General features: G+C 48.3%; 1 protein-coding gene across 1 annotated transcript; it reads left to right on the top strand.

Annotated features, from left to right (window-relative positions):
• Nucleotides 1-7,768: 7,768 nt before the first annotated feature.
• LOC125553069 (pentatricopeptide repeat-containing protein At5g01110-like) lies at nucleotides 7,769-11,417 on the top strand. The gene is made up of 4 exons (XM_048716823.1): nucleotides 7,769-9,902; nucleotides 10,190-10,383; nucleotides 10,760-10,842; nucleotides 10,931-11,417. Exon 1 carries the CDS (start codon nucleotides 7,824-7,826, stop codon nucleotides 9,771-9,773), a length of 1,950 nt encoding a protein of 649 aa, XP_048572780.1. The 5' UTR covers nucleotides 7,769-7,823; the 3' UTR covers nucleotides 9,774-9,902; nucleotides 10,190-10,383; nucleotides 10,760-10,842; nucleotides 10,931-11,417.
• Nucleotides 11,418-11,716: the final 299 nt, after the last annotated feature.

Raw genomic sequence — 11,716 nt, 5'->3', positions numbered from 1 at the left:
ATCCATATTGCACTTGTATCACCATCTCTTCGCCGAACTAGTGCACCTATACAATTTACCATTGTATTGGGTGTGTTGGGGACACAAGATACTCTTTGTTATTTGGTTGCAGGGTTGCTTGAGAGAGACCATCTTCATCCTACGCCTCCTACGGATTGATAAACCTTAGGTCATCCACTTGAGGGAAATTTGCTACTGTCCTACAAACCTCTGCACTTGGAGGCCCAACAACGTCTACAAGAAGAAGGTTGTGTAGTAGACATCAAGGCGCGCACGTAGCATGTACACGTACGTACAGCGGCCAGGGTGCAAGAAAGTAAATACGGTCGCGTACGTACATACGGGCGGGGTCTCGAACGCCTACTCGCGCGGACGTACGGCCAGGGCTCGTGTACATGGCTGGGTCAGGACGGAGAAACTGTGTCGTCGTCGTGTTCATGGGGCGGCAACGGAATGCGTCGTGTTCATCGGGAGGCAACGGAACGCATGGGAGCCAACCGGCTTGGACGGAACATCCGATGGAAATGAGGCCTGGCGTACCGTAGAACGAAGAAATCGGCCTTGTGTTCGATTGGCCACGTTCGAAACGGGATCATGTTCATCGGGAGGGGTCTGGCGTACCGCAAAATGGAGGAAACAGACCTCCTACGGTCGAAACAGGGGTCCTGTTGATCGGGAGGGGTGTGGCGTACCGCAAAACGGAGGAAACGGATTTGTGTTGGAGCGCTATGGTCGAAACGGGGGTCCTGTTCGTCAGGAGGGGTGTGGCATACCGCAAAACGGGACTCCACGGGATACTGTTCATCTCCATCGTCGACCCCCTCTAGCCTCCACGGGCTACTGTTCATCCACCGTTGACCTCCTCCAGCCTTCACCTGCGACTGTTCATCCACGGGCTCCTGTTCATCCAGCCTCCACCGCGCGCTACTTCACCGGCTACTGTTCAACGAGCCCTCTCCACGGGCTCCTGTTCAACCACCCCTCCACGGGCTACTGTTCATCCAGCCCTCCACCATCTACTGTTCATCCTGCCCTCCACGGGGTGGTCCTGTTCATCCAGCCCTCCACGGGGTCCTGTTCATCCAGCCCCAACCGGCTTGATCGATCGGGGTCCTGTTCATCCAGCCCCAACCGGCTCGATCGATCGGGGTCCTGTTCATCTAGAGGCAACACCACGGGGTCCTGTTCATCCACCCCCACCGGAACTGTTCATCCAAACCCCCCAGCAACGCTCACTGTTCATCTAGAGGCAACACCACGGGGTCCTATTCATCCACCCCCACCGGGAACTGTTCATCCAAACCTCCCCATCAACGCTCACTGTTCATCCAGAGGCAGCATCGATCGGCTTCAGTTAGCAGCAATAGTGAAGGAATCGCTCGATCAGGTTCAGTTAACAGTCATCGATCGATCGCTCGGGTTCAGTAACGCGTAGCCTGCAGTGCAATCGCTTGGGTTCAGTTAGAGCCCAACGCCTCGCTCGGGTTCAGTTAGAGCCCAATGCCTCGCACCCACGCGCGTGCGTGTACGAGAGAAACGTGCATCGCTCGGTCCCGACCACCCACCGTAACCGGGAACACCCCGATATTTTCCTCGCTCTTGCTTCTACCATGATTTTTTCCGTTATGGACGGCCCAAAAAATGTCATGCAGCTGCGTCTCTCGCCCGCCCAGGACGAAAAACCCATTTTCTGTCATAGAAGTAGGACCCCACCACATCTATGATGATACCGTGTTTTGTCACAATTATTGTCATAGAAGTGTTATAAGTTTGACAGAAAAAAAATTCGTTCGGCCCAAAATGTCACGGATGTGTCTTTTTTTGTAGTGTTTGCATGATCAACTTTCACTGGATAAGAGCATGCTTATAGACGATCTAGATTCAGGTTGTGAAGCAAGAGCATTCAAAGTGCTAAGTAAGTTACTGAAACAATACCATGTGTTTGGCACTTTCTCTAATAAGCACCCTTCTTTTCCAGCTGTAGTTGATGAAGAAATGAAAAGAGAAGACTCATCCATACAGGAAAAATTGGATATGGAGCTGCAAGATCTAAATAAAGGACTTCAGCAAAAGGAGGTACTATTTTCCTTTCATTATGATTGTAATTGTTCATATACGAATTTAAAACTTATCTGGCTCGACATGGACACTTTGTTCACATGTACTGAATAATCTTCCATTCTGCCATCCATAGTAAACTCATGTTCAAAGATAACCACACTTTTGCCCATCATAACCTAAATCTGATTTCCATCTCCTCAATGTGTAGGGTGGTTCATGCCCAGCTTCTGCTCGAGGTGTAGCAATAGATGCAGCTGCAACAGCGGCAATTTGTGGTGATTCATTCGCAGTTCATCTTCTAGACCATGCCCCGGACACCACTCACCTTACTGTCTATACAAGGCCTTCCGTGCAGTCGCAACTGCTGAGCCTCTCCATATTGCAAATTTATATGGCCAAACACCTTTGGTGTGGTCGCCACGGCTGAGCCCTTATATGTTGCAGATCTTATATGGCCAAGTTTGGTTCTGGTTCGAGAGAAAAGAAGTGCTCTTAATTAAGGTAATGGTGTCTTCCAAGAGGGGAACAGGCAAGTGCATAAGCTAGGTAGAGACACGTTAATAACAGTAGGAATCAAAAAGATCCATTGGAAAATAATCCACAAGCTGGTGCCTTGGTGAAGAAATTAGTGTAAGTTAAGGAGATGCAGTAGAAGTTGACCATTAAGGGCTTAAGGCCAACTGTAGGGCATCAGATGTGGCAGTGGTTCAACACTGATTTGCTTCTTGGTGTTTGTTTTTCACTGTTGTTCACAAACGCAAGATCATACTTCATACAGAAGCTCTTCTATAATATGTAGGCTTACCTGATTCTCTGATTCAGATGAAGCTTTTTTAGAATATGCAGGCTTAGTTGATTCAGAGCGAGATGGGATGTCAGGTTCACCTTACAATAAGCCTGCTTTAATCTTGTGAACCTTTTATCCGTTTCTTGGTCCTCCATGCTAAACCTGCTACTGACGTACCATTGTGAACGTTTTCTCCATTTCTTGGACGTTCATGCTAAGCCTGCTACTGACGTAGCATTGTAATCAGTGACCTGCTAAACCTGCTACTGATGTAGAATTGTAATCAGTGATCTAAAGCGTGATCCTTGATCCATCTGGTTATTCCTGATACAATGGTAAAACATATTAGGTCACATTTTATATTTTGTAGCTTTATATTTTTACATAGAAATGTACACTATAAAAACCTCTACAAGCTTGAATATGAGAAACAGGTTGGTGTGGGCGCAGCAAAATTGTTGTAAGCCCCAGATTGCACACATACCATTTTTGTCTTAAATCCAAATTAGTCAAAGAAGAAAATAAAATGGCAACCAAGCATTACGATCATGCAACACATTCCGTCATATGACTCAACGGGGCGTGGCGTGCCGCCGCGCGGACATGGCTAGTATAAAGCCATAAGGTCGAACGCGGTTTGCGATTTTCGTCTACAACAATATTGACAAACGTAAGATGATATTGCGTGACTATTTAGAGTTCTATCACTGTACATTGATACCATGTACATGCGTAGAATCATCAGATTCAGACAGCCTGTAACATGGATAGTGGCTCGTGACGTAAACAATAACAACTCTTAGACAGTGAAGATTATATTGGGCTGCAAACGAGTCGAGCTTGAGCGAGTTGGAGTTGCCTCAACTCAACTCATATGAAAATTCGAGCTCGCTCAAAGTGAGTGAAGCTCATAATCAAGTTGTAGAACATGACTCGTGCTCAGCTTGTAACGATCTCGAGTCGATCTCGAGCTAGTTTCGAGCTAAATGAGATGGAATTTTTTTTTATAAATCTATGGATGAAAAGCAAAAAAATTAAGGTGAATATGTTGGGAATCTTTGCTAAAAATATAGGATATTTAACATATAGTCGACCACATGCCATAATTAGGCCTAAATCTTCTCTGCACTTAATTAAGTTTCCATGTTGGTTGGTAAATAAAATGAAGAAAAATTATGGACAACATATATGGTAATAAATTATCTTATTTCCATTTAATATATGGCATGATCATTTGATATTCTGTCGAGCTATTGAGTTAAAATCGAGTGAGCCAACATTGGCTCAAAATCGGCTCGTTTCTCGGTCAAGCTACATAAAGTGTTCAAACTCAGCTTGTTTCTTTTCGAGTCGATCTCGAGTCGCGTCAGAAAATGAGTCGATCTCGAACGGCTCACGAGCCTCGAGCTTTTCTTGCAGCCCCTATATATTACCTTGGTTCCACAGGACTGAAACCGAGGGTATGTAATTTCATAATCATTAGCAATACTTAAATTCGAATAGTGCATACAGTGGTGTCCAGAAATTTATCATCAAGTTTTTAACTCTCAAAGTGCAATTTGTACTAGTAGGTACTCGCACCCTCTTCATACTAGCACGCTTCAGACGATCAGAAAAATACGACAGAGAAGTAAGATGTTTGATTCAGTTACTTCCTCACTGGTTGGTGCTCAACCATGGTGTTCAACTGCAAACAAACGAATTATAGATTATTCATTAACGCATTCAACCAACTACGTAGTAGAAAAACAAAAAGGGTTCGTATCCGTCACTGAAACATACATACATTTTGTATATGGATTTGATATCTTGTTGCAGCGTAGGGCTTTCGAGAAACCCGTCCCCGCTCTCTGCAACATCCACGGCAGCGAGCTCAAAATCATCACTGTTGGAGAGCTCGTTCCATTCGAACCACAGCTTCACACCCGCTCTTTCTGGAAGGTTGTGCTGTGATACTCCTCCTCCGGCGAGTCGGCGGCGACGAGATGGTAACAGTACACCATTTTGGACTGCCCTGGTCTGAAATCCTGAATGCTCGTCAAATAGACATCCAGAATGACAATGCATGTTGCACCAACAATGGAGATACCCTTGCCGCCGCATGCCTTGATGGAACTGAACAAAACTTTTCCTTCAAAAGATAACACACCGTCAGAAATAAAAAACTCAGCCAAATCCAAACATCCCAATACGGGGTACACATAAGCAGAGGTCCTACTAGTTTCGTCAAAACAATCCAAGGAACAACAAACGAAAACCCAGGGACTACTGTTGACAACATTGATGCAATCCGAGCACTGCAATCATGAAAGTTTTTTTTTTTTGCCGGAATCATCAACAAGGTTGACATACATGACTTCCGATATTTTTGCCGTCTAGTGGAATAATGTGCGAGCTTACAGGTGGTTACACTATCTGCAACAAGTTGTGTATATACACATAGCTTTTTTTTGCGGGGTGTGTATATACACATACAACTGGTGGTACTAGCTTTTGAGCTCCTAGCCGTGAAGGTACGACCAAACGAGGACCATAGCTTTTGCAATAAATTCACTAGTGATATGTAAGCCACCGTAACAACAAAAGGCCGTGTTCAGGAGATGCATAAGGTTCACATGTTTTATATCAGAAATTTATAATCTGGGTTTCTGAATAAACGCGTTGCACTTACAGGTGCACTCAGTGCAAAACGGTGTTAATTAAACAAATTGACCGGATTAGGGATCAAAAAGTTCAGTACACCTCGTTGCTTGCTTCACATACCACCGAAATGGGTGACCTACATACACTGACAACAATACCCTGCTACACCACGTCGACACTAATTAAGCTGAAAACGGAAAGCATAAACATGGTAAGAATACTATAGCTGTCGTCGCCGAGCAACAGTTTTTGAGATAAATTATGCTTCTATTTCACCATTCGATCAAGTCATCTTTTGCACATTTTATCACGCAAAAGAAATTGCTCAAGCATATGAGGAGCTAGATTAATTCATGTTTCACTTGCAGTACGGCATCTCCATCCAAGTGTTGCTGCTGCTGCTGTTGTTGTTGTTGATGCTGAATCTTCATTTGTTCCTGCTTCGGAATCATCATCTGTTGCTGCTGCATCTGGATATATTGTTGTTGCTGTTGTTGCTTCTGAACCATCATCATCATCTGCTGCTGCTGCGTCGGAATCTGCTGCTGCTTCTGAATATGGAGCTGTTGTTGTTGCTGCTGCATCTGAATTTGTTGTTGTTCTTGTTGCTGCTGCATCTGAATCTGCTGTTGCTGGTGCTGAATCATCATCGCGTGCCGCAGCTGCAGCTGCTGCTGGTACCTGCCTCGCCACGACGGGCACAGGGCCATGTTCCTGTACATCTCCACGAACCTGTCCATGAGCACGTCGCCGCCTTCCCGGAGGGCCTTGTGCCCAATCTCTCTCGCCCGCTCGATGAAGAACTCCAAAATGACTTCCCAGAACAGCTCCGCTTCGACACAGTTGGCGATCTGCGGCTCGTCACCCTCGTCCCCCGCCTCTATGCTTAGCGCGACCTTGTACCCGGCCTTGAGGTACTTGGCGTAGGGCTCCTCGTACCCGCCCTTCTCGACGGCGTCGCAGACGTCGCCCTCCCACCGGCCCAGGAACGCGGCCTCGACGCGGTAGAAGGCTGTCATGAAGTTGAGGCGCGCCTGGCCGCCGCCGCGGCCGGCGCACGCTATGGCCACGCGGTCGTGCGCGAGCGCGGCCTGGTGCTCGTCGTCGAAGGGGCCGATCTCGCGGCCGCCTCGCTTCGGGTCCATGACGCGGGCCATCCACCCCTTGCCTGGGTCGTGGTGCACCCCTAAGTACCTAAACCTCGGCGCCGGTGCCGGTTGCGGCGTGGCGTTCCCGGGCGCGCCCTGCGCGTGCCGGGGCGGCGTGGGAGCAGGGGCGGCGACCGCGAGAGCTGCGTGGTTCGTTGGCAGTGGCGTGCCACCGTTAGGCGCTCCCATCGTCGGCGCGTGACGCTTGGCTGGCGGAATGGCCGTCCCCGTGGTCGTTGGTGGTCGTTTGCGTGGGGAAGGCGCGGCGGGGTTCGCCACCGCCAGCGCTGGCTGCGTGGGCGGCATTGGCATTCGAGGCTTCACCGACGGGACGGCGGCGCCGACTGGACGAGTGTTCGCCGGAACGCCCGGTCTCGCTGCCTGCACACGTGGCATCGGCGAGGGAGCTGCTGGAATGGGGGCACCGCCGAGGTTACCGCGGCTCATCGGACGTGGCAGCACGGCGGCGGCCGGCGCTCCCTGCGTGTGTGGCAATGGCATGCAAGGCCTCGCGGTCGGGACGGCGGCACCGACCGCACGAGGGCACGCCTGAATGCCGGGCGCTCCTGCCGCCGCCGCGGCCTGCATCTTCATCTGCGGCGTCGGGGCTGCTCTCACGGCAGTGCCGAGGTTAACATAGGTGCTCATCACCGGCCGCGGCATCGCGCCCCCCTGCGCGCGTGGAGTTGCTGCGGGAGGCCTCGGAGTCGGGGCGCCGGCGCCGGGGTTAGAGCACGGCGTCATGCTGTCGAAGCGTGTGGGTGTGCGCAGCGGCAGTGGTCGACGTACGGCGGGAGCGAGCGGCTGTGAAGATCTGGGTCGGTGCTCGGACGAGTTGGCAGAGCTGCGTTGGTCAGCTGCTGCTTAAATAGATGCCGCAGGCCAAGCGAGAGGCCGGGTCGGTTTCGCCATGGCTGCTCCTACACAGCACGCGTCGTGCTGTCGCCTGTCGGGGCCGGAGTCGGATTCCAGCGTGGAGTGCTGGAGCCGGAGCCGGGAAAACCGCGTCTAAAACCGAAGACGTATTTCTCACGAACAAAGAAAATGGCTAGAAAGCGGGTCCAACGATTTTACGTAACGCTTGACAGAAGGTGGGTTTGTTAGTTTCGTAATTCCAGCTTGAAGGCCGGTAGCTCCAACTCCAAGCCTCCAACACACTCGAATCCACCCGCTTGCCGTCGGTAATGGCGATTCCGCGCCGCCTGCCCTGCCTCCCCGCTGTCGCCGTAGCCACCAGACGCTGGACCGCGAGCCTCGCCGTCTCCCATGGTGGGACCGGCGCGAGGCCCTCGACGGCCGTCCTGGCCGCCGCCGCGACGGCAGCCGCGGCGGCGGGCCGCGCCTCCGAGTGCCAGTCGCTCCTCCTCCGCATGTCGCGCCGCCGCGGCGCCTCCCGCCTCGACATCGTGTCCTCCCTCCTCGCCTCCTCCCCGACCCCGCAGCCGCAGGTGTTCGACCTGCTCATCCGCACCTACACCCAGTCCCGGAAGCCCCGGGAGGCATTCGAGGCCTTCCGCCTCCTGCTCGACCGCCGCGTCCCCATCCCCGCCGCCGCCTCCAACGCGCTCCTGGCCGCGCTCTCCCGCGCCGGCTGGCCCCACCTCACCGCGGACGCCTACCGCCTCGTCCTGTCCTCCGACTCCGAGGTAAACACCTACACGCTTAACATCATGGTCCACAGCCACTGTAAAGCCCTACAGTTCGATAAGGTCGATACCGTAATCTCCGAGATGGAGAAGAGATGCGTGTTTCCGGATGTGGTAACCCATAATGTGATGATTGATGCTAGATTTCGTGCTGGGGATGTTGAGGCGGCGATGGCACTGGTCGATTCGATGGTTAGTCAGGGGATAAAGCCAGGAATCTTGACGTATAATGCGGTGTTGAAGGGGTTATGTAGGAATGGAAGGTGGGATAAAGCGAGGGAGGTGTTCAGGGCAATGGACGAGTGTGGGGTGGCTCCCGATGTTCGGAGCTTCAACATGTTGATTGGGGGATTCTGTAGAGTTAAGGAGCCTGATGAGGCGATGAAATTTTACAAGGAGATGCGACGGCGTGGAGTCACGCCAGATATTGTGAGCTTTAGTTGCCTGATTGGGTTGTTTGCAAGGAGGGGGAAGATGGACCGTGCGGCAGCCTACTTGAGGGAGATGAGAGAGTTTGGATTGATGCCTGATGGTGTGATTTACACAATGGTCATTGGTGGATATTGCAGGGCTGGGTCAATGCTGGAGGCGCTGAGAGTTAGGGATGAGATGATTGGCCGTGGATGTTTGCCAGATGTGGTAACTTACAATACCTTGCTGAATGGGCTTTGTAAAGAGCGTAGGTTGTCTGAAGCAGAGGAGCTTTTGACTGAGATGAGGGAGAGAGGGGTTCCACCAGATTTATGCACCTTCACAACTTTAATTCATGGGTACTGTAGGGAGGGTAACATAGAGAAGGCATTGCAACTATTTGAAACGATGCTGCACGAGCGTTTGACGCCAGACATTGTGACATACAACACTTTGATTGATGGAATGTGCAGACAAGGTGATCTGGGCAAAGCTAATGAGCTATGGGATGATATGCATTCTCGAGAAATCTTCCCCAACCACATTACCTACAGCATCCTTATAGACAGCCACTGTGAGAAGGGACAAGTGGATGATGCATTTGGGTTTTTGGATGAAATGATAAACAAGGGGGTTGTGCCAAACATCATGACCTATAATTCCATCATTAAGGGTTACTGCCGGTCTGGAAATGTATTGAAGGGGCAACAATTTTTGCAGAAGATGAAAGATGCCAAGGTGTTGCCTGATTTAATTACTTACAACACCCTAATCCATGGTTATGTTAAAGAAGAGAAGATGCATGAAGCTTTTAATTTGCTTAACATGATGGAGAATGAAAAGGTTCAACCAGACATTGTGACGTATAATATGATTATAAATGGATTTTCTGTACATGGTAATATGCAAGAAGCTGATTGGGTTTACAAGAAAATGGGTGCTAGAGGAATTGAACCAGATAGATATACATACATGTCCATGATAAATGGTCATGTTGCAGCTGGGAACTCCAAGGAGTCATTTCAACTTCATGATGAGATGCTTCAGAAAGGGTTTGCTCCTGATGATAAATTCTGAGGGTATTATTTTCCTCATACTGGAATCTAATTGATGCTATGGTTAATTCAACAATGAGAAATGAAGGCATTTTGCAGTTTGTTTAGATTGTCAGGATTTTTGCTCCAACAAGTATTTATAGACTTGAAGGTGAGAATGAGAAATTTTGAAGTTCAGCATTAAAATATTGGCTAGGTTGTGTGCACTGCCCTTCTACATTACCGTAGTGGAATCAGCAATGATATATCATATATATTTCCTACTTTACTAATTGAGTACGACTTCGTAAGATTCTATATTGTTCTGTACAAGTATCTGTTCTTCTGAATTCTGATAGTAGAATGCTGCTTGACTGACATTCTTTTACTTTTGCATTCTATCACTGTAGGTGGTTTGTGATTTGGTACCATCACACTGACCGTTGTAATTTTCTGTAGGCATCTGATTAAATTTTGGAGTAAATTCCGTGGAAGTTTTCATTATTGGGTGGTCCAAGGGTAGCAAAATTTCCACACAAGTGACCTCTCTAGATGTGCTTTCTTCACCAATGTGCAGAAATATTCTGTTAGGGCTCAGGAAGTGTGCTGTTGTTTTCTGGGCATCGGAGGATAGCATGCTCTAAATTTCTCAGGTGCTTTATTTCTTACCCAGAATTCCTTTTTTAGAGGAAATATTAGTGTAATGCACTAATGCCTGATATACAACTGCATTTTGCAAATACGTAATACAGTAACATATTGCCAGGTTATTCCCGGTTTCCTGTTGCTTAGTTGACCCTATCACCTCTAATAGCCCTGCTTGAGCAGTTCAACCTACCAATCTATATTTTAGGGCACACAAATATCAATACAGGCAGCACTTCTTTCTGAGCAGTCACAACTTGATACAACAACATTGCAAAATTTAACATATGCTCCTAAAAATATCATGAGTTAAGATCAAATCCTCTTGATCAGATGCTGCTGAGTAAAACTGCAAACTACTACTTTTTTCTTCCCTTTTTTCAGGGTGAATGCAAATCACTTTTAGCATGAACTATTAACATCACGCGAAACTGATCAAAAGGGGAGAACTGAGCATACATAAAAAGGTATCACTATCTTTTATCTGACGCATGTAGAATAGTTCTCAAGAGAATGCTGTATATATGAGAAACTTACACTCCCACTTTACTGCAGGGCAATCAAAATTGGTGTACAAAGGAAGAAATTAAACTGACTAGAGAGTGTAAAATGTGCCCCTTCAAGCCTTACCCCCAAAAGAGCAAGGAAAAGAATGAAAGAGAAACAGAGGTTATGAGCACAAGGTTTTATGCCAGGCTTTGATGAAGTTATGAGAAGTAGGTTTCTCTGCCAAGGCCGTGGTTGTATGGATTACCGGTCAACATTTTGCACTTTGGACACAAATCATTTCTCTCCACCATCACAAAAGTGAAAGAGGTGTGAAGAGGGATACATACGGACGAGTTGAACAAGCTTCTTGCCTGCTGGGCACGGCAGATTACAGTTGAACAAAATTTGTCTTAGGCAGAGTTTACAAAGATCCTTGCATGATGCATTTGCCAAGTTTGTATTTGTAAAATTGAAAGAGGTTTTTTGTATGTCCAAAGCAGCAGCAGGCTTCGTGCCGTTACCAAGGTTCGGTGAATGGATGTCAAATATCTTTTGAACTTGTTGCAAAAGCATCATCAGAAGCATAGCAAAATGCTCTTCTGGAATGTATGCCTCTGAAAAGTCAAAAAACACACTTCTGGCAATACATAATGAAATAGAGAGAACACTGTTTTTATAGGGCAAATAAAATCTCAGGTTGATTGCAATTCAAAAAACAAAGTTCGGATTGATTGCGCGGTGCGTTCTTGTAGCACGCAAAATACCGACTGGGCCAAATGAAAACCCCATAGCGATATATTCCATAGGCCCTGCAACTTTACAGCCCAGCCCGCTTAGAAAAACGCCCGCCGC

Source organism: Triticum urartu, chromosome 4 (genome assembly GCF_003073215.2).
Source record: "Triticum urartu cultivar G1812 chromosome 4, Tu2.1, whole genome shotgun sequence".
NCBI classification, from domain to species: domain Eukaryota; kingdom Viridiplantae; phylum Streptophyta; class Magnoliopsida; order Poales; family Poaceae; genus Triticum; species Triticum urartu.
The sequence above is the reverse complement of the archived record's forward strand: the minus strand, read 5'-3'. Positions and strand labels throughout refer to the sequence as shown.